The following is a 23,972-nucleotide window of genomic DNA, read 5'->3' as shown; positions in this document are numbered from 1 at the left end:
GAATAATCACACTAGAGAATTAACAGCACAACTGAAAGCTTTAGAAAACAAAGAAGCCAATACACCCCGGAGGAGGAGCAGAAGCCAGGAAATAATCAAATAGAGGGTTGAAATCAATAAAATGGAAACTAGGAGAACAATACAAAGAGTCAATATAATGAAGAGTTGGTTCTTTGAGAAAATCAACAAGATAGACAAACCTTTATCCAAACTTACCAAACAACAAAAAGTGAACATGCAAATTAATAAAATCAGGAATGAAAAGGGGGACATAACAACAGACACAGAGGAAATCCAGAGAATAATCAGGTCATACCTCGAAAACCTATATTCCTCAAAATTCAAAACTCTAAAGGAAATGGACAACTTTCTGGACAGATTTCACTTGCCAAAATTAAATCAAGAACAGATAAGCAACTTAAATAGACCTATAACCCTTAATGAAATCGAAGCAGTCATCAGAAGTCTCCCAAACAAATAAATCCCAGGGCCAGATGGCTTCAGTGCAGAATTCTACCAGAAATTCAAGGTACAGCTAATACCAATTCTCCTCAAAGTATTCCACACAATAGAAGCAGAAGTGTCATTGCCAAACTCTTTTTATAAGGCTTCAATAACCTTGATACCTAAGCCACACAAAGACACAACAAAGAAAGAGAACTGCAGACCAATATCCCTCATGAACATTGATGCAAAAATTCTCAATAAAATACTGGAAAATCGAATCCAAGAACAAATCAGAGAAATCATCCACTATGATCAAGTAGGCTTCATCCCAGGGATGCAAGGATGGTTCAACATTTGAAAATCCATCAATGTAATCCACCTTTGTATCCACAATTTTAATTTTAATCCACAATGTAAGCCTTTGACAAATCCACCACCCATTCATGATAAATGTCTTGGAGAACTCAGGGATAAGAGGAACATACCTCAACATAATAAAAGCAATATGCAGCCAACATCAAATTAAATGGAGAGAAACTCAATGAAATTCCTCTAAAATCAGGGATAGGACAAGGCTGTCCACTCTCTCCATACCTCTTCATTATTGTCCTTGGAGTTCTAGCTAGAGCAATAAGACAACAAAAGGAGATCAAGGGAATACAAATCGGAAGGAAGATGTCAAACTCTCACTATTTGCAGATGTATGATAGTCTATGTAAGTGACCTGAAAAACCAGGGAACTCCTACAGCTGATAAAAAAACCTTCAGCAAAGTGGCAGGATACTAGATTAACTCAAAAAATCTGTATCCCTACTGTATACCAATGACACATTGGTGGAGAAAGAAATTAGAGAAACGTCGCCCTTTACAATTGCCACAAACAACATAAAATACTTTTGCATAACACTAACCAAAAAAGTGAAAGACCTGTATTGTAAGAGTTTTGAGTCTCTAAAGAAAGAAATTAAAGAAGATACTAGAAAATGAAAGGATTTCCCATGTTCTTGGATAGGAAGGGTCAACATAGTAAAAATGGCAATCTTGCCAAAAGCAATCTCCTGATTCAATGCAATCCCCATCAAAATCCCAACACAATTCTTCACAGACCTTGAAAAAACAATTCTCCACTTTTTATGGAGAAACAAAAGATAGCCAAAACAACCCCGTAGAATAAAGGAACTTCTGGAGGCATCATCATCCCTGACTTCAAGCTCTATTACAGAGCTGTAGTTCTGAAAACAGCTTGGTATTGGCACAAAAATGGACACATAGACCAATGGAATAGAGTTGATAACCCTGATATTAACCCACACACTTATGAACACCTAATAATGAACACCTAATTTTTGATAAACAATCCAAATTTCTATGCTTGAACAAAGAGAACATCTTCAACAAATGGTGCTGGCATAACTGGATGTGGACATGAAGAAGACTACAGATAGACCCAAGCCTATTGCCATTCACAAAACTTAAGTCAAAATGGATCAAAGACCTCAACATAAACCCAGACACACTAACCCTATTAGAAGACAAAGTGGGAAATACCCTTGAATTAATTGTTACAAGAGCCTGCTTCCTGAACATTACACAGACAATGAGATCAACAATTGATAAATGGGACCTCCTGAAACTGAGAAGCTTCTGTAAGACAAAGGACACAGTCAGCAAGACAACACGGCAGCCCACAGACTGGGGAAAGATTTTCACCAACCCCACATCTTACAGAGGGCCTATCTCAAAACATACAAAGAACTCAAGAAGCTAGTCTCCAAAACACCAATCAATCCAATTAAAATGTGGGGTACAGAAATAAATAGAAAATTCTCAATAGAGAAACTTAAAATGGCTGAAAGACACATAAGACAGTGTTCAACATCCTTAGCAATCAGGGAAATGCAAATCAAAACAACTCTGAGATACAATCTTACTCCTGTCAGAATGGCCAAAATAAAAAAAACACCAATGACAGTTTATGCTGGAGAGGTTGTCGAGAAAGGGGAACACTTCTCCACTCCTGGTGGGAGTGCCAACTTGTACAGCCACTTTGGAAATCAGTATGGTGACTCCTCAAGAAAATGGGAATGAGTCTACCACAAGATCCAGCAATTCCACTCTTCGGCATATAACCAAAAGAAGCACATTCATACAACAAGGACATTTGTTCAATGATGTTCATAGCAGCACAGTTTGTAATAGCCAGAAACTGGAAGCAGCCTAGATTCTCCTCAATTGAAGAATGGATAGAGAAAATGTGGTACATTTACACAATGGAGTACTACTCAGCGGAAAAAAAAAAAACAATGGAATCTTGAGATTTGCAGGAAAGTGGATAGAACTAGAAGAAACCTTTCTGAGCGAGGTAACCCAATCACAAAAAGACAAACATGTTATGTACTCGGTCATATGTGGATTTTAGACATAGAGTAAAGGATTACCAGCCTTCAATCCACACTGCCAAAGAAGCTAGGAAACAAGGAGGACCCTAAGAGAGACATACATGGTCCCCTGGAGAAGGTGAAAGGGTCAGGATCCCCTGAGCAAATTGAGAGCACAGGAAGATGGGGGAGGGAGTTATGTGAATGAGAAGGGAAGAAAAGGAAGGATGCAGAGGTCATGAGGGAGCAGAAAGTTTGAGTCAGGGAAAGAATAGAAGAAAGGATATGTGATAAGTAGGGTTTTAGTTGGGGGTGGGTGGTAAGGTATGACAGGAGGGAGAAGGGAACTGGGATTGGCATGTAAAACAATCTTGTTTTTAATTCAAATAAAAAATCTGAAAAAAGAAATGATGGATGGACTGAAGAGGAAAACAACTGGAGTAGCAAAGCAAACTCAGGAGGTAAGCAAATGATTAGAGGAATGAAGAGGACACAGGGTTCAAGGAGTATTGCTGTCTGAGCTGAACAACGATGTACAGAGATGCTAACTCACTGCCAAAATCTCTCCCTTGGCTCTGCAGGCTTTCCAGGACAAAGGTAAGTGTGCTAGCTATAATGACAGGGTGCTCAGGGCAACTTTAATCTAGGATGGCTCTAATTCGATTTCCAATACATTTGCCTCACAGAATTAATGTCCATACCCAAATACCCCATGCATCCTTTTCTGTCTTCTATATATCTTACTTCAAATAATCTCTCTTCTCTCCTGTAAAGTTCACTTTCTTTATTGATAGATGGATTTACATAGGCCATCTTGAATCCAAGTTAATATAGGTAACATACAAAAGGAAAAAGTAGTAAAATGAATCTCTTTTCTCCAGCTCAGGTTTCCTTTCTGAGCTTGGTTTAAATACACCACTTTAGCTTGTGATAACAAATACATGTGCTGGAGTATCTCAAAGGTGAACTATTGGTATCATCTGTCCCTCAGTGCCCTACCTCAGGTGCCGGATCTGGGGATGTAGCACACTGAACATTCATTGAAGCCTGACTTTGGTATTCTCTTTCTTAAGTTTGCTCACCTCTTCCATCCAGTCAGCCAGTGACCCGAGCTGCTCTGCCTTCTCAGCAGACTTGGAATCCACATGCCTCTAAAAGTCACGTCCTGTGACACTTTCTCTCTACCACCTTGGCATCATGGGGATTGCTCCAGGCCTCTTGGCTTTAGTCTAACTTTCCTTTAATCTGTTCTTTAAAACTTCAAGTGTAGCACTTAAAATACAAAACATTTCCTTTGTGTTTAAGTGTTCATTTCTCCAAAAAGCCTCTCTCGGTGTCTCAGCCACTGAATATATAAATTTAGCATCTCTCACAGTGGACTGAAAGCACTTAGCTGTGCATGTACCACATCCAAGATGGTACATTTTGGGATGCTAAAATTGCTTCGTTTATTTCTTTTGTCTGCTATGATGGACTCAACAGGTGCTTAGAATCCAGTAGGTACCCAAAATGTATTCGTTAAATCATTTTAACTGAGCAAAATCATACATCTAGAAATGCATGTGAGGATAGAAATGCTCCTTATTTTCACTGTCTCATGCAGTGGTCACTAACCAAATCTGACTATGAAGTTCCAGAATATGGTTGGTGGGTCTGAGGACTGAATTTTAAATTTTATTTGATATTAGTAAAAATTTAAATAGCCACTCCTTATGGACACTACTGTTAGTACATAATTATTGTAATAATTATGCAATACAACTGCAAATAATTATAGACTACTTTTAAATGGAAAACTAGAATAAGTGTTAAAGTCCCTAAAATTTGAGTATATTACATAATTAAATACTATATAAAATATCGAGTCTATTTTAAAGGGTTCTGACTCTAGTTTGTCTAATATGACTATTGCACTTGAATAAGTTTTGTTCCATCTGCACATCAAAGTTCTTTTCCGTTAAGCTTTTATTTATCAGCTTTCACTTTCCACATTATATGTCTCTTGTTTTCCGTGAATTCTATCTCAAATATTCTTCAGTTCCACTGAGGACCTCTAAAATACATTTCATAAAATCTGTTGCTATAGCTTTCAGTATTTTCTAATGTTAAATCTGTATAAGCCAATGGAAAAGTAATTTTGCACACTGAGACATTTAGTGTCTGTGTAATGGTCTCAGAAAGCCTTTTTTATTTAGTATTATTACGGGAAAGCACATCTCTTCTGTGTCCTTCCCTGCAGTTCACTGTGTGGTCAGAATGTGTGGTTATTGCGCATATTAACCACTAGATGGCAATGGTGGGCTAAGAGGGAAAATTGTTTTACTTTTGGACCTGTATCAGAAACTGATGTTCAAAATCAAGGTGGATAGCTGTAGCAAGGATCACTTGGGAAATAGGTGTCAATACTTAATATTTTGAGAAGACATACTGTTTAGAGAAAAGCATGCCATTTTACTTTCAATGAAGTATAATATTTACTGCTTAAAGCAGGCAGTGATAAAAACCCTGGGTCAAGGCTTAGCTTCTACACTCTCCATTCTCACTATTTTCCACTGCTACACTGGCTTCCTGACTGTGTTCTTGTCCAGCGCTCCAGTCTGGATCTGACATCACAGCTTATCCACTGTCGCTCCCGTCTTGACTGTCCCTCCTCATTGTTCTCCAACACCTGCAAGGCTCATATCACCACCATTAATCCTAACTCAAATGTCATCAGCTAAATGGCTTCCTCAAATCCCCGTCCCTACCTCTGCTTTTCCATCTTCCAGAACACTTGTCTATCACCTTGGTATAATACATAGTTTTTCCTAGCTCATTCATTTGCCTGTTCTGGCTAGATCTATTTTTCAGTAGTGCCTGTTTCTAAGATTACAGATTATTTTGGTGACCCATTAAAATATACATGTGTGATGCGAATGTTGTGTGTGTGTGTGTGTGTGTGTGCGTGTGCTTATGTGTGGGAAATGGGATGATCATATTCATTCCACTTAGGAGCAAAAAGAGAGGATAGCAACTCTATTACTTTTAATTTTACTTGAAAGGTTTTGAGGGTGTATAGATAGGGTCCTGTAGACTCCTGGCTAGGATACACTGTTGCGACTTGCACACATCCTAAATAGGATAAGGGTAAAGTCACTTGCATACTATTTCTTTGTGCAACCCCAATACTCAATTACTGACTTGCTTAGTGATTAATAAAACAATACCAATTTGTAAGCCAAGGGAGGTCAACTGGTGTTCTGTTTTGTTTTGTTTTTATTTTACATCCCAACCACAGCCCTCCCCCCTCTGTCCTCTCCTCCCACTCTCTCTCCCTACCTCCCCTCACCCATCAATCCAACTTTCCTCCATATTCGTTAGAAAGGGATAGCCCTCCTGTAGGCATCAGCAAAGCATGTCATATCAAGATGCTTTACACCTTCCCCCTGCATTCTGGCTGCTCAAGGCAATCCAGAATGAGGAATAGGTTCCCAAGAGCCAGCTAAAGTACCAGGGACAGCCCCTGCTCCCACTGATGTTCTGTTTTGCTGTAGTGTGAATTATTGAAATCTTGGATTAGTTGGATTTATTGGAGACAGAAACCCAGTATACAATTGATAAAAAAGGAAGAGGGCAGAGTCCAGCATTTCCAGGTTTGATACTGTCAAAACTAATTTGGCACCAAAGATTACCTTGTATTCTCTGATGTTTATATTTTAATGTAGTCAAGAAACAGATCTATATGTGCTCATATCAAAATCTAAAGGGCCTTAGACACTGTAATATCAATTTATTTTCCCCACCTTAGTTGCACTTCGGGAAGTCATTCATTCAACAAACAAACTACTTACTGGGAGATCCAGAAATAAGCTACAACAGCACTCTGGTTTCCTTTCTATAGTTGTGATAAAATACCCTAAAAGTTTAGGAGAAGAAAGGATGTTTTCTTTTTTTTTTTTGGCTTATGCTTCAAGGTCATAGTCCATCACTGAGAGAAGTCAGGTAGGAACTAAAGCTGGTATTCCTAGGCAGAAACCATGGAGTAATGCTGCTTGCTGGCTTGCTCACATGCTCAGTTTCATGTTTAGGTAGCTTTCTTACAGAACCCAAGACCATCTGTGCAGCAATGGTGCTTATCCACCCTGGGCGGGTCCATCCCCTATCAATCAGAGACATCCGCTGCAGCCATGCCCAGAAGCCAGTCAGATGGGGATAATCCCTCATTTGGGACTCCCCCCTCAGGTGACTCTTGCCTGTGTCACATTCAGAGTTAAAGCTAACCGGGGCACTCTAAGGCAGTTTCTGAGGAGACAGAGTGAAACTTTAGGTATGAGCAGAGGTCACTGAATGCAGCAGGGGGACACATAAAGGATGAGATCATCATGAAATAAAGCTTCATATAACTGTCTTGATGGATTTATTTTAAACAGGAGGGATTTGTTATACTTTAAATGCTATACTTGAGTTTGGGCGAACAGAGTGAATGAAAGCAAGTCCAAGAGGCCTGGCGTAACCTCCAAGGTGCAGCTGAGGTGCATGACAAGAATCACAAGGATGATAATAGAAAGTGGATGGATTCCAGATCTCCTTAGGAGGGAAGCTGCACAGTTCTGTGACTGTCTGGATTAAAAAAAAAAAGGCAAGGAAAAAGCTTCAGAAATAGGAACTGAAGACAGATTTCAAAGAGGACTGTCCCCTGTGCTAAATCCTGAGCTTCAGTATGTGACAGAAGATGTTCTGGGGTGGAGATGATGACAATTTGTACTTGAGATATCTGGGCATATGTTAAGTGTTATCAAAAATGAGCTGCCATGGAGAGACTATTACAGAAAACCACAACCAAACAAAATGTAGAATTATGGAGCCCAGTTCCAAAGGACTCATCCATCCACAATACAACTCCCAAACCTAAGCCTCCACCTCAGGGAACATTGTAAAAGATGGGGGGCGGGGAAGATTATAAGAGCCAGAAAAATGGTGAGTTTGCTGTAAAATTGTGTTTTATAGAAATGTCAGATTCTATAGCCATGAAGTCTCAGGAATACGGCTGCCTGGCATGAGCTGAACAAGACAGCACTGATAAACATGCTAATATGGACAGAAAAAGCAGAGGAGCCCCAAAGGAATTTTAAATTTTTTTTTCAGAAGTATGAAGGGCTCTTGTACTTTTATGTCTTAACACACTGCAATACCAACTGCTCATCAGCTGCAAGATCCACTGCTTGGCACCCTTACTGAGAAGATCAAAACTCATTTGTAAGATTCAACTGTACTTGAAGTCACAAGTATGTAGTTAGCATGCTCCCTTAAAACAAGGTAGCAATTACCTAGTGATTAGCTGTTAATCTGTCTATTCAAACTGATTTACCATCTCTTAAAAATAGCAGAAATTATACAGGGCTTAAATCAATTTGATGTGGAAAATTAGTTTTCCCCTCATATGCTAGAATTTCAGCATTAAAGGGAAATTGATTCTAAACCAAGAGCTGGCATGCAGAAGAAAGAAAAAAAAATATGCACTCCTCATGACCCCCTTTCAAACTGTACTAGCTGGCAAATCATGAATCATTGTTATTCTGTGAATTCCTTGTGCTGGGGGAGGAATTGGTGAACAAGGCTAGTCTCTGAGATCACAGGGCTTCTACCTCTGATTTGAAATATGGGACTTAACTCCCATGAAGGATTCATTTTGCTGCTATGGTCTGAAGTAAAGGGGTTAATTACGTTTTGTGTGGTATTTTGCTTGCTCATTTCAAATAGGGTTGTAGTATGTGGCCCAGTTGGATTAGAATATATAGTCCTTCTGCCTCCACCATCCAAATGTTGCAATTATAGGCACATGCTACTATTACAGTTGTAATTACTGTGTTCTTGCAGAAAATTTCCTTTATTTGTCTTAACTTATATGCCTGTATCTCCATGAATGCCTATTCTAAGTATGTCATGTGTTTAAATACATCAAATCTCTTACTCATTTTGCAGAGAACTTCAATTTACACAAGAAATCTAAATAGAAAAAGAAAAATAAGTAACTAATCTGAGGCTACTGAGGGAGGAGGTAGTGACCTATGTTCAGTCAAGCAGCTAGGCCATGCTCGGGGATATTTACTTTGCCACCAAGGACAGATAAGTTTATGGTTCTGGTTACAAGGTACTTATTTGACTTTAAAAATTTACCTTTGAGTCTTGAAATAAAGAACACCTCAGCTCTTCATTTTCTTGTGCTTATAGATTGCCTACTTGGACTCTGTACAGTACTGTACCAGTATGGGATAGTGTCTGGACAGTGTTTTATTACATGTTGCAAAGCAAATTGTATATTTTGGTCTAGCAGATAAATTGTCTTTAGTTATAATTTCTTAGCAAAATTAATTAGAGAGAAGTTAACTTTAATGTTCAAGCATAGCTCTAGACTATTTGGTAAGTTCTAAGAGAGCACACACACACACACACACACTCATGATTTTCCAAGAATACTGCATTTGTTTGTCATAAAATATGATTTTAAGAGCAGCTAGTTTTTAACTATGTCCCCAAATGTACATATAGAAAATAATGCTGGGTGGCACACTGAAGTAAATGGACAAGACCACTTAAGATTTGAACCACACTGGCCACACGTCCCTCATGGCAGGTATACTCAGTTCTTCAAGAATGTTATTTGGACCCACTAGACCAGTGCCATATTGACAGGTTACTGAGAGATGCCTTGAGGTCCTCTGGCCAGAAAGAGTAAGTGGGGTTGTGATTTGGGGAAACTGAAGAGCTGAGTATAGAAATTTCATATTTATCAATTATCTATTTATAAAAGAAGATATATAATACTATAAATTATAACTGAATAATAACATTATATATTTGGTAAAAATGCCCATGCAATGAATTAGTCTTATAAATAGCAACAGAATTCTGAAAAAGTTAAAAAAATTATAAAGTAGACTTAATATCATCATTTATATAACCATTACCTACTTTATTAGATGATACCATAAAAATGTTACTAATGGCATTAATGGCATGAAACATAAACCTGGTGATCTTTTATGTTCAGCAAGGAGTATGGGATGTCTGGCTGAAAAGACCAAGTGTACACATGAAATGTGTTGGACTGGCAGCTAATATAACCAATCAGATTGACTATTAGTAAGACATAAGAATGGGAACACAGACTAACTTTGTAAGGTTTCAATGAAAAAGATACACTCATAAGATAAAGGAAAGGAGAAGACTCATTAATGGACTGACTCCCAAGAGGCTCCCATAGCAACTGTCAAAGTAAAGGGACAGCAACAGCAACAGCAACACTAAGGGGGTCAGGGTGGTTAGTAATAAAAGCTATAGAAAGACGATGTACTATTGCATCCAAAAAAGAGTCTGTACAAGTGTGATTTCATATATATATATATATATATAATATATATATATATATATATATATATAATTGAGAGAAGTAAGGTTGCAAAATCAGGGGGGGCTGACATTGGGTACAGAATATCAAGACTATACCGGTATGCACTAAATATGGCAAATAATGAGAATCCATGAAAGGATTTTTTTTTTTTTTTTTTTTTTTTTTTGGTTTTTCAAGACAGGATTTCTCTGTGGCTTTGAAGGCTGTCCTGGAACTCGCTCTGGAGACCAGGCCTCGAATTCACAGAGATCCGCCTGCCTCTGCCTCCTGAGTGCTGGGATTAAAGGCTTGCACCACCACAGAAGGTTTTGTTTTGTTTTGTTTTGGTTTTTGGTTTTTTGAGACAGGGTTTCTCTGTGTAGCTTTGGAGCCTATCCTGGCACTTGCTCTGGAGACCAGGCCTCGAACTCACAGAGATCCTCCTGCCTCTGCCTCCCGAGTGCTGGGATTAAAGACGTGTGCCACCAATGCCCTGCACCATGAAAGGTTTTAATGCAAGGCTCCATGCAAAGTTTTTAAAACAAGTGTGTCATGTGACTAAGGCCATAAACAGGCCATACTAATCAGACGGACCTGTTCAGAAAAGAGAATGTAGTTTGATTGCTATGAGTAACATAGAACTCATCAACTGCCATTTATCATCATATGTAATTATAAGGTTTTATCACATTGTAGCAATTCCCTACACCATGTTGGCTCCATTTCAGGTGTGAAGACACCAAGAAATAAGTCTACTTTTCCCTGGACTCCATATTCTATGCTTTATTTTCTAAGTTCCTCTACTATTAACAGGTGTTGGCAAGGGCAGCACACAGGGCCACCTAGTAAAGAAAGAGATGACTAAGGATCTGAGATTAGGAGAGTGACTACTGGAGCCAATAGAAAGTTCAAATGACATAAAGCATTTGCTCATTAAACAAAGAAACTCTCCTTCTCTAGTGGAGCCTGGTAGATGACTACTGGCAAAGTACTCTGGGCATCTGTGAAAGATGCAAGACAAAGAGGTAGATCTACAGGTGTGTCCCAAAGACTTTACTATTGATGAGAAGGAGAAAATAACAGAGAGGAGTAGGTGTTGAAACTGAGGTCACTCACATCAGGCTCTGCAGGGAATCGATGGGGAAGGAAAATGTCAAACTTAATAAGAGAGGTTAGTGCAGCTGGATGTTTTTCTCTGTCTTGCCCAGCCACATTGAACTGGTTTCTCACCCACCTACCGGTCCTTGCAGCTGCTTAATAAATAATTCTTCTGAAGCTTAATATTAATTATAATTGCTTGGTTGATGGCTCAGGCTTGTTACTGACTAGCTCTAACTATATATTAAGTCATTTCTAACATTCTATATGATATTTGTGGCTTGCTTCTCTGGTGGCTACATGGTGTCTCCCTGGCTCTACCTTCTTTCTCTGTCTGTGTTTGGATTTTCCACCTGGCTCTATTCTGCCTGGCCATTTGTCAAAACAACTTTATTCATCAGCCAATATAAGTAAAACATATTCTCAACATGCAGAAGGACATCCCATATCAGGTTAGTGCCTCTGTGAGCATGTAAACATAACTTTTAATTGTATTTTGATGTTCTCATTGAAGGCAATTGCTAGATATATCCTAAAATTTACTTCCTTTTCTATGTTAATACTCAATAGAAAGAAATGAAAAAATAGCAATATGTGTTTCTTTATTTTTCTTCTTAATTTGAGTATTTTGCCAAGTATTTCTAAACAAGTGGCTAATAGAAGATTAGACCAAATTGATTTTTGAGTTTTTACCCTGGAATAACCTCTGAGAATTTCCCAAAAGTCTTTTCTTATGAGCAACTACAAAGATGAATTATTACACTAGGTATCTCTATAGCAACAGGTTTGAGTAAAGGACCTGCAGTGCTTCTAATTTAAACCCTGAGTCTAATTTAAACCCTGGGCCCTTGGTGTTTCTTCCTTCCTTCAGCCCATAAAATTCAGCTGGTTTATTCCAGAACTGAAGAGTAGATTATGTAAAAACAATCAAACGCTGGTGTTTGGGGGAGGATGCAACACTATTTTAGGTTTTCATTAAGCAATAAGATCTCTCTCTCTCTCTCTCTCTCTCTCTCTCTCTCTCTCTCTCTCTCTCTCTCAAAGGCTATCTTTAACTTCTAATTTACATCTCTGCTCTTTAAAATATACCTGAGGTACTTGACAAGAAGAAACAGAAGTCATTACCTAGTGCCATCTACTGTCGACAGTAAACTCAGTGTCTGATTTTAGGTGAATAGCTGGTGTGAACATTTGGGTGTGATATTATTTGCTGTGATTTATTATAGCCAAATATGTTTGGTTAAAACAATTGCTTTCCCCCTTTGAATAGCTGACCAGATAACAGCATAATTCCAGATAAGTTATAAAGATAACATCTAATGGCAGAAAATACTAGAAATCCGGGGGATTTGTGATGTACTAAAAGCAGCCTGAAGTAAAAGGGCACAGTATACGGCAGCTTGTGAACATTCTAGGAGTTTTCTCTTTGAATAAGGAAATGAACGTTTTAAGTTGACATATTTGGGTTTCTGAAAATGACTACAGCTAGCCTCAACATGGAGTTGTACATAACATTTATGATAGCTTAACTTGGCAAGTTTCCTACATTTGTCTCTACAAAATATATACATATGTAGTTTTAGTGAATATGATTATCAGCCCATTAGTCTACTGCCTGGCACCTGAGGAGTGAGCACAATTGGGCACCTCGTCTTCCCCACTGTCACACTCACACTCTGGACCGAAACTCTTAGGCATACTGTAGCTTCTCACTCCAGAAGGTGAGAAACACATAGGACATGCTCCATCCCAGAAAGGGATACATGAGGAATGTCCTTGCTAACTGCTATTATGATAAGGACACTGTGACTTAAAGCTGCTTGGAGGGGAAGAGTTTGTTTGACTAACACTTAGTAGCCCTCTCTCATGAAGGGAACTCAGGGCAGTAATCCAGAGGCAGAAACTGAAGCAGAGACCTTGGAGTACACTGTTTACTGGCTTTCTCCCTATGGTTTGTTGAACCTGCTTTCTAATGCCATCGAGGATTACCTCCCCTCCCCAGGATCCATACCACTCACAGTAGGCTGTGCCCTCAAACATAAACCACCACCAAGAAAACACCCCCAAAACTTTCTATAAGCAATCTGAGGAAGGCATTTTCTCAATTGTAATTCCTTTTCACCGATAACTGTAAGTTGACCAAAAGTTAAGCAGGGTACCTACTCACTGCAGTAGGACTCTAGATTTGCTTACCAGCACCACATATGTTTACATCAAAATTGCTCTAATGATAGATAAGTAAGTTCTTCTCTCTTTTTTTTTCTTGCTCTTTGTGGAGCAGGAAAAGTGAGAATTGGACAATAAACAATCCTTTATTATAAAAAGTCAATAGCCCTACTTTTCTTTAAATGATGCCCATGAGAGTTCTTATTTTTGTTAAAACTTGACATGAGAAAAGCTGAAATGGGCTTGTGTCCATTTGTATTATAAACATATTACAGACATCACCCCTCATCATTTGTGAAGAAGCATGTGTTAAATAAGACTCTGGAATCTGTCTGGGTAGTGTGTCAACTTTCACCAGTGGTGCTGAAGTTGAAGACTACATTTCATTTCTGTGTTAACTTTTAATCACAATGTTATCATGGTTAGTCAACTTTAATAGGTCACTGAGGTCTAAAAGACAATCTGGAGACCATTATCATCATTACCAGCTTGTTGCTATTAGAAATGTAAATTCTGAAGGCCATACATGTGCTGCCTAGCCAGAGTCTCTGATGCTCTGTCGGGACTCAACAAGCTCAACTTCATGCTTCAACAAGCTCTCTGCATGAATTTGAAGCCCATTAAAAGTTTAAAAGCATTGCCTTCAACTATGATAGGTCCTCTGCCAAGACACAAGCACAAAATAAGTAAAGTTCTTTTCTTTAATCCATTCTTCAGACTGTTTTATTTGAAGGAAAAAGTAAAAACTTAGGTCTCTCTGCTCAAATGACACTGCTCAAGTGGGGACAGAGAGGAGGAGCCAGAGAAGCAGAACATTTATTTACAATATGACAATGTGCAGGAGACTAATACAAACACATTGCAATGCTGAAGGCATGCTTTGCATTACTAGCACTACTGCTGCCCTCCTTTGGCATGGAGAACTAGAGATAAATATCACAGTTGCCCCATCTCTGGCCTCACTGGCTCCCTGGCTACTCATGCTTCCATTTACATTTCGTGTTCCTGAGCACAGTCAACCAGCAGGCTTCACTCAGCATGACAGACAAAGCAACTGTGATCACAAGACGAAAACTATTTGTGGATTAAGATGTATGCCTTTTGGAAATGATAGATTCCAATTTAGCAATTAGTGACTCAAGAACAATTGACATTAGTAGGGTGGTCCCCAGGCAGCCAAAAACTTAAGTCTAGACAGTCCATAGGTAAGGTTTGATTTCAGTATTAATGACCAGGAAAAATTGGGGAAAAATCAATTTGAACCAATGTTTCACATTGTAATAGAAAGCAAAGTCAGTGAAGTTATTACCATCCCACCATTTACCCATCAGGCCCTGAGGGTGTGTGATGAGACTGAGATAAATGAAATCATTATTTGGTGAGCTTGACCAATTTAAAAATTGGGACACTTAATTATCTCCCCTGGAGTGATTCTATTTTCTAGCCAGTCGCATTCTTAAGTTTTGGTCTCTATAGTTCTTCTTCCTTATGAAAACAAATGAAACATCTTATTGGGGGGGTCAATGATGCTGTTTTAATATTGTCTTACTCCATTTACTCACAAAGAAAAATCCTAATCTCTATGGGAATTTTTTATGTTTCATAGACAATGTACTAGAGTTTGATTAAATCTAAATGATTAATTTTCATTAGTTATATGTATATATACATCTCTATATATAGATATACATATATGTTTTTGACACCACAGGTTTTCTGGGCAAGGTTGATTCATTTGTTTTTTAATTCAAATTTAGTGAAGCATAAAAATAAATACTAATTCTTCCTGACCTCCCTCGCAAAGAAAATCAAGAATGTAAATATTAAAAATAACACTGGGAAAATACTGTTATTTAAATGAAATACTTATTGAAGTTTTGTTACTGTCAAAAAGAAAAATGCCTTAGTAAATGTTAAAGTGATATGTATGCTTTCCCAATATGTTTTGTCAGTGTGTGTATATGAAGCACTATCTTGTTGGAACTATGGCCACTATTCACAGAAGAAATAATGGTGACCATAATATGGAAATCAAGCAGGTTTAGTGTGGTTCTAAGACTTAGAATTTAGTGTATGTCAGTTCGACTGTACAAAACTGTAAAATAACTACTGATAAGGACCACTTCTTAATTAAATGGCTACATATAAAGTGTTAGTTGTTAGACAGAGCAAATAATGCGATAACATCCTATCCTCAACAGAGACACAAATTTATAAAATTAATAGTTGGGTACACCTTTTAGTGTATAATACAAATTATTCAAGATATCATTTTAAATTATAGTAAAACAAAACTTGATACAGCTACAATTGCAAATGAGAACATTTTTATGTCACTGTAAAAGAACTAATCTTAAAAATTACTTAGGAGACTCAAGAAGTAGGTTTCACGAGGGAACTGTATGTTGCTATTGTTTTCCAATCACCTTACTGAAGAGAGAGAAAAGAAATGCTAATACCAAAAAATACATCACATGAAAGTGGTTTTAGTTTTATGTGATAATCTGTTGACCTATCTTAAATCATGAAACCTAACAAAACCATGTAACAAGTAAAATACACACTCTTTCTGTAAACAGATCTGTAAAATGTTTTTCAAACAGCAGGTGGCAATCTTTGTAAATCTGATTGCAGCTGTTCAGTAATACCTATGCAGATGAAATGCAGTTGTGGACCGTTAACAAGCTTCCTATGCTCAAACTGGTTCAGATACCTTCAAATATTAAGAGGGTCTTGCTTAATCATGCTTTACCGTTCTAATGAAATTTCTCCTTTGGCAAAACAAATGTTTTTGTTTAAAGCTTGCTAATTCTCACACAGAGTAGGGATTTCATAGTTAATCTGCTGAGGCATCCTTCGAAGCAGAGTTCTGCATGCTATTTGTCTCTTATCATTCTGAATTCACATGGCCTGAAGAATTAGTAAAATTACTTTTAGATCTCATGCCAAAAGAAAACCTGCTGACAAACTGAAAAACATGAAATTCAGCTTCTGGGTAAAAGGTACTTGCTGTCTTGCCTGATGACCTCCCCATATCCACAAGCAGAAAGGAGGAAACTGAAGTCTCCTGATCTCTACATGTGAGCACTTGAGTAGTGTCAAGCCTTCTCACTCTTCACACTCACCCCAATGATATAAGTAAATGTAATGAGAATAAAAAAGACTGGTTTCTGATATGACTATTAGTATTGAACTGAGAAAATTATTTTAGCATTTTAATTATGAAGAAACACAATGTTTTGACTAAATGGTGACTCTTAGAATAATTTTATTTTTAAACTAAGGGGGCATTTTAGAAATAAACCAATAGCTTCTACACTGCAAAGAAACACCAAAAACCTGTCTTGTTGCTGTAACAAAATGCACTGGCAAAGGTAATTTAAGGAATAGAGGATTTTCAGCTCATAGTTTAGTATGGTCCATTACAGAGGGGAAGTCAAGGCAGCAGGAGCCAGAAGTAGCTGTCAGATTACATCCACAATCAAGAAGCATGGGAGTAAGGGTAGGGATGAGGGCTGTGCTCAGTGTCCTTTCTTCTTCTTTTTTTTTTTTTTATTGAATCAGGCAGACAGAGTGGATCACCCTCCCCTAAATAATCTACTCTAGAAATTTTTTCACAGACATGACTAGAGATTTGTCTCGGAGTTGATTCTACCTCCTGTCTAGCAGCCAAATCCCAGTCATCACGAGCCTGCCATTTGTCATCTAGACATAGAACACACCACTTTTAATACATGACCTCCACCTTCTGCTGCCATAGGCTAATGACCATCTCATAATACAAGCCACATTCATTCCAACTTCAAAGGACTCATAGCTTTAAACAGTCCTAATACTGTTCAAAATTACAAACTCCAAGTGTCTTTGGAGACTCAAGGCCACACATAATGGTGAGCTCCTGTAAAATAACGAAATGCGCACTTTCAAAACAAACTAGCAAAGAGAAATATTCACACTACAAAATGGTGAATGGAAGGATAGTAAGGAAGGATCGGGCAAACCAAGATGGAAGCCCACAAGCAGACATAATAAATCCTGCAGCTCCATGGCTGCCATCTGGGGCTTCAGATGGAATCATGGGAGCTCCAAAGGGCTTAAAGTAACCTAGCCTTTCCAGCCCTCCTGCCTATAGCAATCCCAGCCCCTCTCCTGGGCTCTTCCTGTTTGATGTCTACAGCCTTCTTGGCCAGATGTCCTATGGATCTGGCATCTCTGACCACCAGAGGGCTCCACGACAACATAGGCTTTACTTTCACAGCTTCAAGAAGTGGCCTCTCAGGACCCCTTTGGAGGTAATCCGATTGACACACTGCCTGGGTTTGTCAGCTCTCTGGAATCGTGGCACAAACCTCTTACTGCTCCAATCTTGTATCATTAACATTTTTTTTTCAAGCAGTACAGAGTGATACTGCCAAGTTTGGATTGTCACCTCAGGACAGAGACTGAGTTCCTTGGCACAACCCTCAACTTTTGTGACATGACTCCAATGCCAATTTCCCAATTCAGTTGCTCTCAGAGCAGGAATCCTTTCAATAACATTCTTAGTTTAGGCTCTGCCATTCAAATGAAACTGTATTTTCACTTGAAGAAAATGTGGATGGGTAATAGAGTCTTTCATTCTGGGTAGCTATGCCGTTGTTCCAGTAGAGAATGTCAAGTCACACTTCAGTGTCAATAATCTCATCAACAATGACAGAACTTTTTGCTGTTGTCTACATTGTCCTCATTAGAAGTTTTAAACTTGTCTATACACTTTTTTATCATCAAAGAACATGGTTCTGAATGTCACTCTGCTTCACTCAAGTTTCGTCATCATCATCATATTACTGTGTATGTATGTCTGTGTACGCTTCTGTGTGGCTATGTGTGTGTGCACAAGTTTCTATGATGTGTATACTCAAATGCAGTAGTATGCGTGCCATGGTGTGAGAAGTAGGATCTCTCCTTCCAGTGTAAGTCGTGTGGATAGATTTCAATACCTTCCATTTCATTCACTTAACACTAAAGCAAAGTATTAAGATTTAAGAACATTTTTGTGTTTTCAATATCAAATTTCATAAAATAGTAGAAAAATGCACTGCAATGATAGAAACCATACCCAACCTAATCATTCTCCTTTGTGGCTACTTTTTGACTATCATGTATTACAATGCCACGTTACAACAAATAAAAATTAAAACTTATAGGACTATTCTGACATATCAAGAGAAGTTGTCATATATCATGTTTAAAACAAGTATACTTCCAGTTATTTGTATCAGTATTTTAATCAAGGAAGTACTATTCTTAACAGCACACACACACACACACACACACACACACACACACACACACACACACAGTCCCTCTTACCTGGGCACCGCTGCTCACTGCACCTTCTCACTTCTTCCCCTGTTCCTTCACACTGCTGTCCTGTGAAAGCTGCACCCTGACAAGTCCTCACTCTCCTTTCCCAGCCTCCATCACAGGACTTGGAACATCCACTCCAGTGACCCCAGTGATTCCACTGACCATTGGCTGAAAGAAATGGGTCTCGCTTAACAGCAGTCGCAGCATCCACTGCTTTAATAAATGTGCAAATCTGGGGATAGTAAGATCCCTTCAGTTTTTATTAATCTACTGTCAAGAAGGAACTTTGTCCAAATATTTGACTTACTGGTCAAACACTGTGCATTTTCTGCTTAGAAGAATTACATAAGTGTGTCTGACTCTTCAGATGCACAGGGAGCCTGCTTTCAACAACTGTAAGCATAGTGCTAAACTTTATTAACTTAGTTGTTAATCCATCTCAGAATCATCAGACTTTTCTGACTTTATTACTGCAGTGTAATGGACTAATATGATTGGTTTTGTACATCTGAATATATAAGTAGCTTTCATTTTATGACTGGCGTGTCACTGTGATGTTTTAAGAATCGTAGGTGTCATTTGCACAAAGCACTTGGCCTTACCTGTACATTCAGGGTTGTAGCACTCTCTGCTTTCTGCCCATGGTCCTCTGCACTCAGAGCCTCCATGAGCAGCTGCTGTGCACTGCCGGCTCCTCTGCTGTGTCCCATTGGAACATGTCACCGAGCAGTGGCTCCATGAACTCCATTCCTGCCACTGTCCATCAACTACCAAAGCAGAAAGAGAGACAGCATAAGATGATCCAGCAGGGAAGGCTATGCAGTGAGCACAAGGGAACACCAAACTGAGGGAGGAATCTCAGTCAAGTCTCTGAATGTTTGTCATTGAAGACTACACTGCATAGACTCTAATGCTACTCCCCAAAACATTATCAGCTGTTTCTCTTTCATTTTTTTTTATCATTTTTATTTGAATTAGAAAAAGATTGTTTTACATGACAATCCCATTTCCCTTCTCCCGCCCAACTAAAACCCTACCTATCACATACCCTTTCTTCTATTCTTCCCCTGACTCAACCTTTCTGCTCCCTCATGACTTCTGCATCCTTCCTCTTCTTCCCTTCTCATTCTCATAGCTCCCTCCCCGCCTCATCCCTTGCTCTCAATTTTCACAGGGGATCTTGACACTTTCACCTTCTCCAGGGAACCATGTATGTCTCTCTTAGGGTCCTCCGTGTTTACTAAACATATCTAATCACTCATATGTGGGTTTTAGACATAGAGTAAAGGATTACCAGCCTACAATTCTCTTTCACTTTATGTATTGTCATTGTGATGGTTAATTGCTTTTATCAATTTGATGTGATTTTTGAATCATCATGGCAACAAATACCTGAATATGTCTGTGAGGGATTGTCTCGATTTGGTTAATGAAGCAGAGAAGACCCACCCTTCACGTGGTTAGCACCAATCTATTGACAGGGGTTCTGGACTGAGTAAAAAGGAGAAGGGGAACTGAGAAATGTATCCATTTCTATGTTTCCTGAATGGATACACTGAGATGTGACCAGCTCCCCTTTCTGTCACTACTCCTTCCCTGGTCTGATGGTTTTATCCCTTGGGATTGTAAACTCTGATCTCCTTAAGTTGATTTTTTTTCAGGTATTGTGTCATAGAAATAAGACCAGTAACTAGTATCCTCATCCATGTTATGTTTACTCATTAAAAATTTAAGACCTTGAGGTAGAATATATAACCAGGATAATGTGACTGAGGGGAAAACGGATTAACACAACACACAGCTCATATTTTGGAAAAAGCAGCTCCTAAAACTAAACAATGACACGCAAAGTAAATAAAAAGCTATATAGTGTGGTTGCACAGGATAATTTCAGGATCCTGTGAGATATAGGTCATGAGGGACCGGGGCATCTTCCTTGGCAAACTGATTCTCTAAATAATCAGTGAGGATAATGACAAAATGAATAGGATAAGAGTGTCTACGAAAGGACATGCAAAAGTCCTTTAGAGATAAAAATGGGCATTTCCTAGAGCAACATACAAGGCACCATGAAGGGAATCTGGATATTTGAGTCAAGCAAGGCAGAAGAGATTGGTCAAAAGGCCACAGTCAGGTTTTGCAGCTGGGTTAAAATTTTGGGGGCACTCTTTTCAGGCAACTAAGGAAGCTTTGAAGTATCTAAATGGAGAAGATGCTGGTCAGAGCTACTGCAGGCTTTGGAAAATATCTGAGAAAAAAGACAGGGGAGGGTCTAAGCCTGGATGACAGAGAATTGGAAAGACCAGGAGGCTACCAAGAGGTGATGCTCAGAGAAACAAAGGGCAGAATCTGGAAGCTAAACAAAGGAAACAAGGGAACTCCAAGGAATCCTGTGTCTGATGGCTGGAATGCGGATCACTGCATTTGACTCATAGAGTTTCATTCACCTGCTCACTCACTCAAATGATTTTGAGAACCAGCTATCTGATATTCGATGGGCGATGATGGGAGAAATGAAAAGTCTAAGTTCCAACCTCAGGGTATCTTAAAAATTATTACATTATGCATGTAGACAAGTCAAAAGCAACCATATTCTTCCCATGACACATGAGGTTTGCAGGGTTTCACAGGATCTTATCTGTATAAAGGATAATTCTAGGACAGTGGGATTTGACTGATTTACACAAAGGAGACAGAACTGACAAATGCTACAAAACACAGCAGATATTAAACCCAAAACACCTTATTAAAATGTACAAATTAGCATATGAAAATTATAAACGCACTCATAGATAGAGATCTACTTTTTCCAATACTACTAGCTGAAATGGAACTTACCATCAGTCATAAGTTCTACCAGAAGCTAATATTGCTGTGAAAATCCTTCCAGGCAAACCAGTGTCTGACAGAGTGAGTAGGTAATTTCAAGCCTCATGTGTAGCTATTAGATAGGGTTGTTGAATAGATATCTTGCTGTACTTAATAAACCCCGTGTGAGATTAAAAACCACAAAATGCCAATTTAATCATTCCATTCATGTAATTTTAGTGTCTCATTTTATTAAAAGTACCTGATACAATCTTATCTGACCATGTAGTACACTTGCCAGACAAAACGAAAGTTCTAGTAAATCAATAGGACATTATAAATTATCAATGTATCCTCTGCTTTTGGCTTTCAGGCTGAATGCACATTCATTGCAGATTTTGTTTTTAAAAGAAAACTCAGCCAGAGTATCCATTATGAAACTATGCTATTCCAAGCAACTTTAGAATGCCTTGAAAAATTAAGATTCATGACATGTACCTTACATTCTATTTGATAAAGGAGTATACAGCTTCACACTTAAGTGTTTTTTGTTTTTTGTTTTTTGTTTTTTTTTTTCTTGGTTTTTCAAGACAAGGTTTCTCTGTGTAAGCTTGGCTATCTTTTGGAACTCACTCTGTAGACCAGGCTGGATGGACTCGAAGTCACAGAGATCCATCCATCTGCCTCTGCCACCAGACCACAGCCCAATTTTTTTTTTCAAGACAAGGTTTCTCTGTAGTTTTGTAGCATGTCCTTGAATTTCCTCTATAGACCAGACTTACTTGTAATGCACAGAGGTCTGCCTGTCTCTGCCTCCCCAGTGCTGGGGTTAAAGGTGTGGGCCAACACTGCTCTGCCACATCTAACTTTCAATATCCAGAAAGCAAAATTAGTGGAGATAAAGTAGATGATGTCAATTGAATTAAGCTAACAGAGGACTGGGTTGTTTGGCATCATTAGAGGTTCTGATTTGAGATAGAGTTAACCATATTTCATCCTGACTGTTGTGGTTACATTCTCCTTACCAAACAGCAACAGCAACAAAAACAAAAACAAAACAAAGCAAAGCAAAGCAAAGCAAAGCAAAATATAAAACAAAACACAATGGAACACACACAACCCTAAAACATTCAGCTAAGAAGACATGGAAATAAGAATAAGCTAGTCAAATTTGGACATGAGAGAGAAGATAATCTAACTGAGATTTTGTTTCTATATAAAATAATTTTTTTTAAAAAAAAGATCTTGCTGGTAAAGGATTAGGGGAAGGAGAGAATCTGTTTTTAAAACTTTGACTTATTTGGTTTTTCCCCATAGAAGATGTCTTCTTACCAGCAGTTAGGAATTAAACATTTCAATTTCATGCATTCATAATGTGAGTTGTTCAATACTTTCTAATGTACATATTTTGGGGTTTATGTAATATTCAAGGATGAGTTAATATTAGAAACTTGAGGGACATTTTGAGGCTGAACACTGTCAAAACATCCATAAAACACAAATTTGAGGTCTGACTAGTTGAGTTTACAAAATCAACTACAACAAAAAATAATGAAATTGAAGATATATCAATCACCTGGACTTTTATTTCTGTTTTATTTTACACTATTAGTTAGAAGGTCATTTTATTGAATAATTTCAGCTGTTCTGAAATAATTGACTTGATAAAATAACTTGCTACATATTAAGAAGAAAGGAATTTTAGTACAAAATTTCAATGTGCATTGTGTGTGTGTGTGTTGGCCACATTACCACACAAGCAGAAAAGTGAGTGAGAAAAGATTCACATGCCACAGATACACATGAATTTCTTTAGTGCCAGAGCAAGATCTCACCATATTATAATGTTTTCTGCTATCTGTTTTTAGTTTCATATAATGTCGTGGTATTTAAAAATATTAACTACTATCTTCTAAGGATCTCTGCACCTATACATTTCAGGAGCTGGTAGTCTCATTTTATTGAAAGGGAAACAATGGATCACGGGTTTCTGAGAAGCAGAAATTAAACTCTCTTTTGGACTTTTAAGCATCCCTAGTAGAGAATGTACATTATCTTTCAGGGGTAAATGCTGGGATATTTAAATCTCAAAGCCATTTATTAAGATCCAGGCTTCCAGTGACTGAAAAACAACATTCTTTTTGGAACAAGAGAAAAGAAGTGGATAACTCTGTAATCTGAAGTTTAGCTGGAGAGACAAGTGGTAAAAAGATTGATTCCCTTCCAACACCCATCGTGAGCTTGTACTTGACCTTCTCTTGAAGAAGGCAGCTGACAAGCAGTGTGTCCTCTTCCCTAGAATCATTTCAATGAATTCTGTGAGCTTCTCACAGGGATGAGATGAATCTCGCAGAGTC

The 23,972-nt window shown here is 38.3% G+C and overlaps 1 protein-coding gene across 1 annotated transcript in view; it reads right to left on the bottom strand.

Annotated features, from left to right (window-relative positions):
• Adgrb3 (adhesion G protein-coupled receptor B3) overlaps positions 1-23,972 on the bottom strand; it is a 697,729-nt gene that overhangs the window by 400,139 nt on the left and 273,618 nt on the right. Inside the window, exons 5-6 of the mRNA XM_027392824.2 lie at positions 19,410-19,574; positions 18,811-18,975 (exon numbers count right to left, since the gene is read on the bottom strand). Coding sequence (XP_027248625.2) covers positions 18,811-18,975; positions 19,410-19,574 — 330 coding nt within the window. The remainder of the gene's footprint in view (positions 1-18,810; positions 18,976-19,409; positions 19,575-23,972) is intronic.

This window comes from Cricetulus griseus (assembly GCF_003668045.3).
Source record: "Cricetulus griseus strain 17A/GY chromosome 1 unlocalized genomic scaffold, alternate assembly CriGri-PICRH-1.0 chr1_1, whole genome shotgun sequence".
In the NCBI taxonomy this organism is placed as follows: domain Eukaryota; kingdom Metazoa; phylum Chordata; class Mammalia; order Rodentia; family Cricetidae; genus Cricetulus; species Cricetulus griseus.
This window is presented reverse-complemented; position numbering and strand designations above follow the sequence as displayed.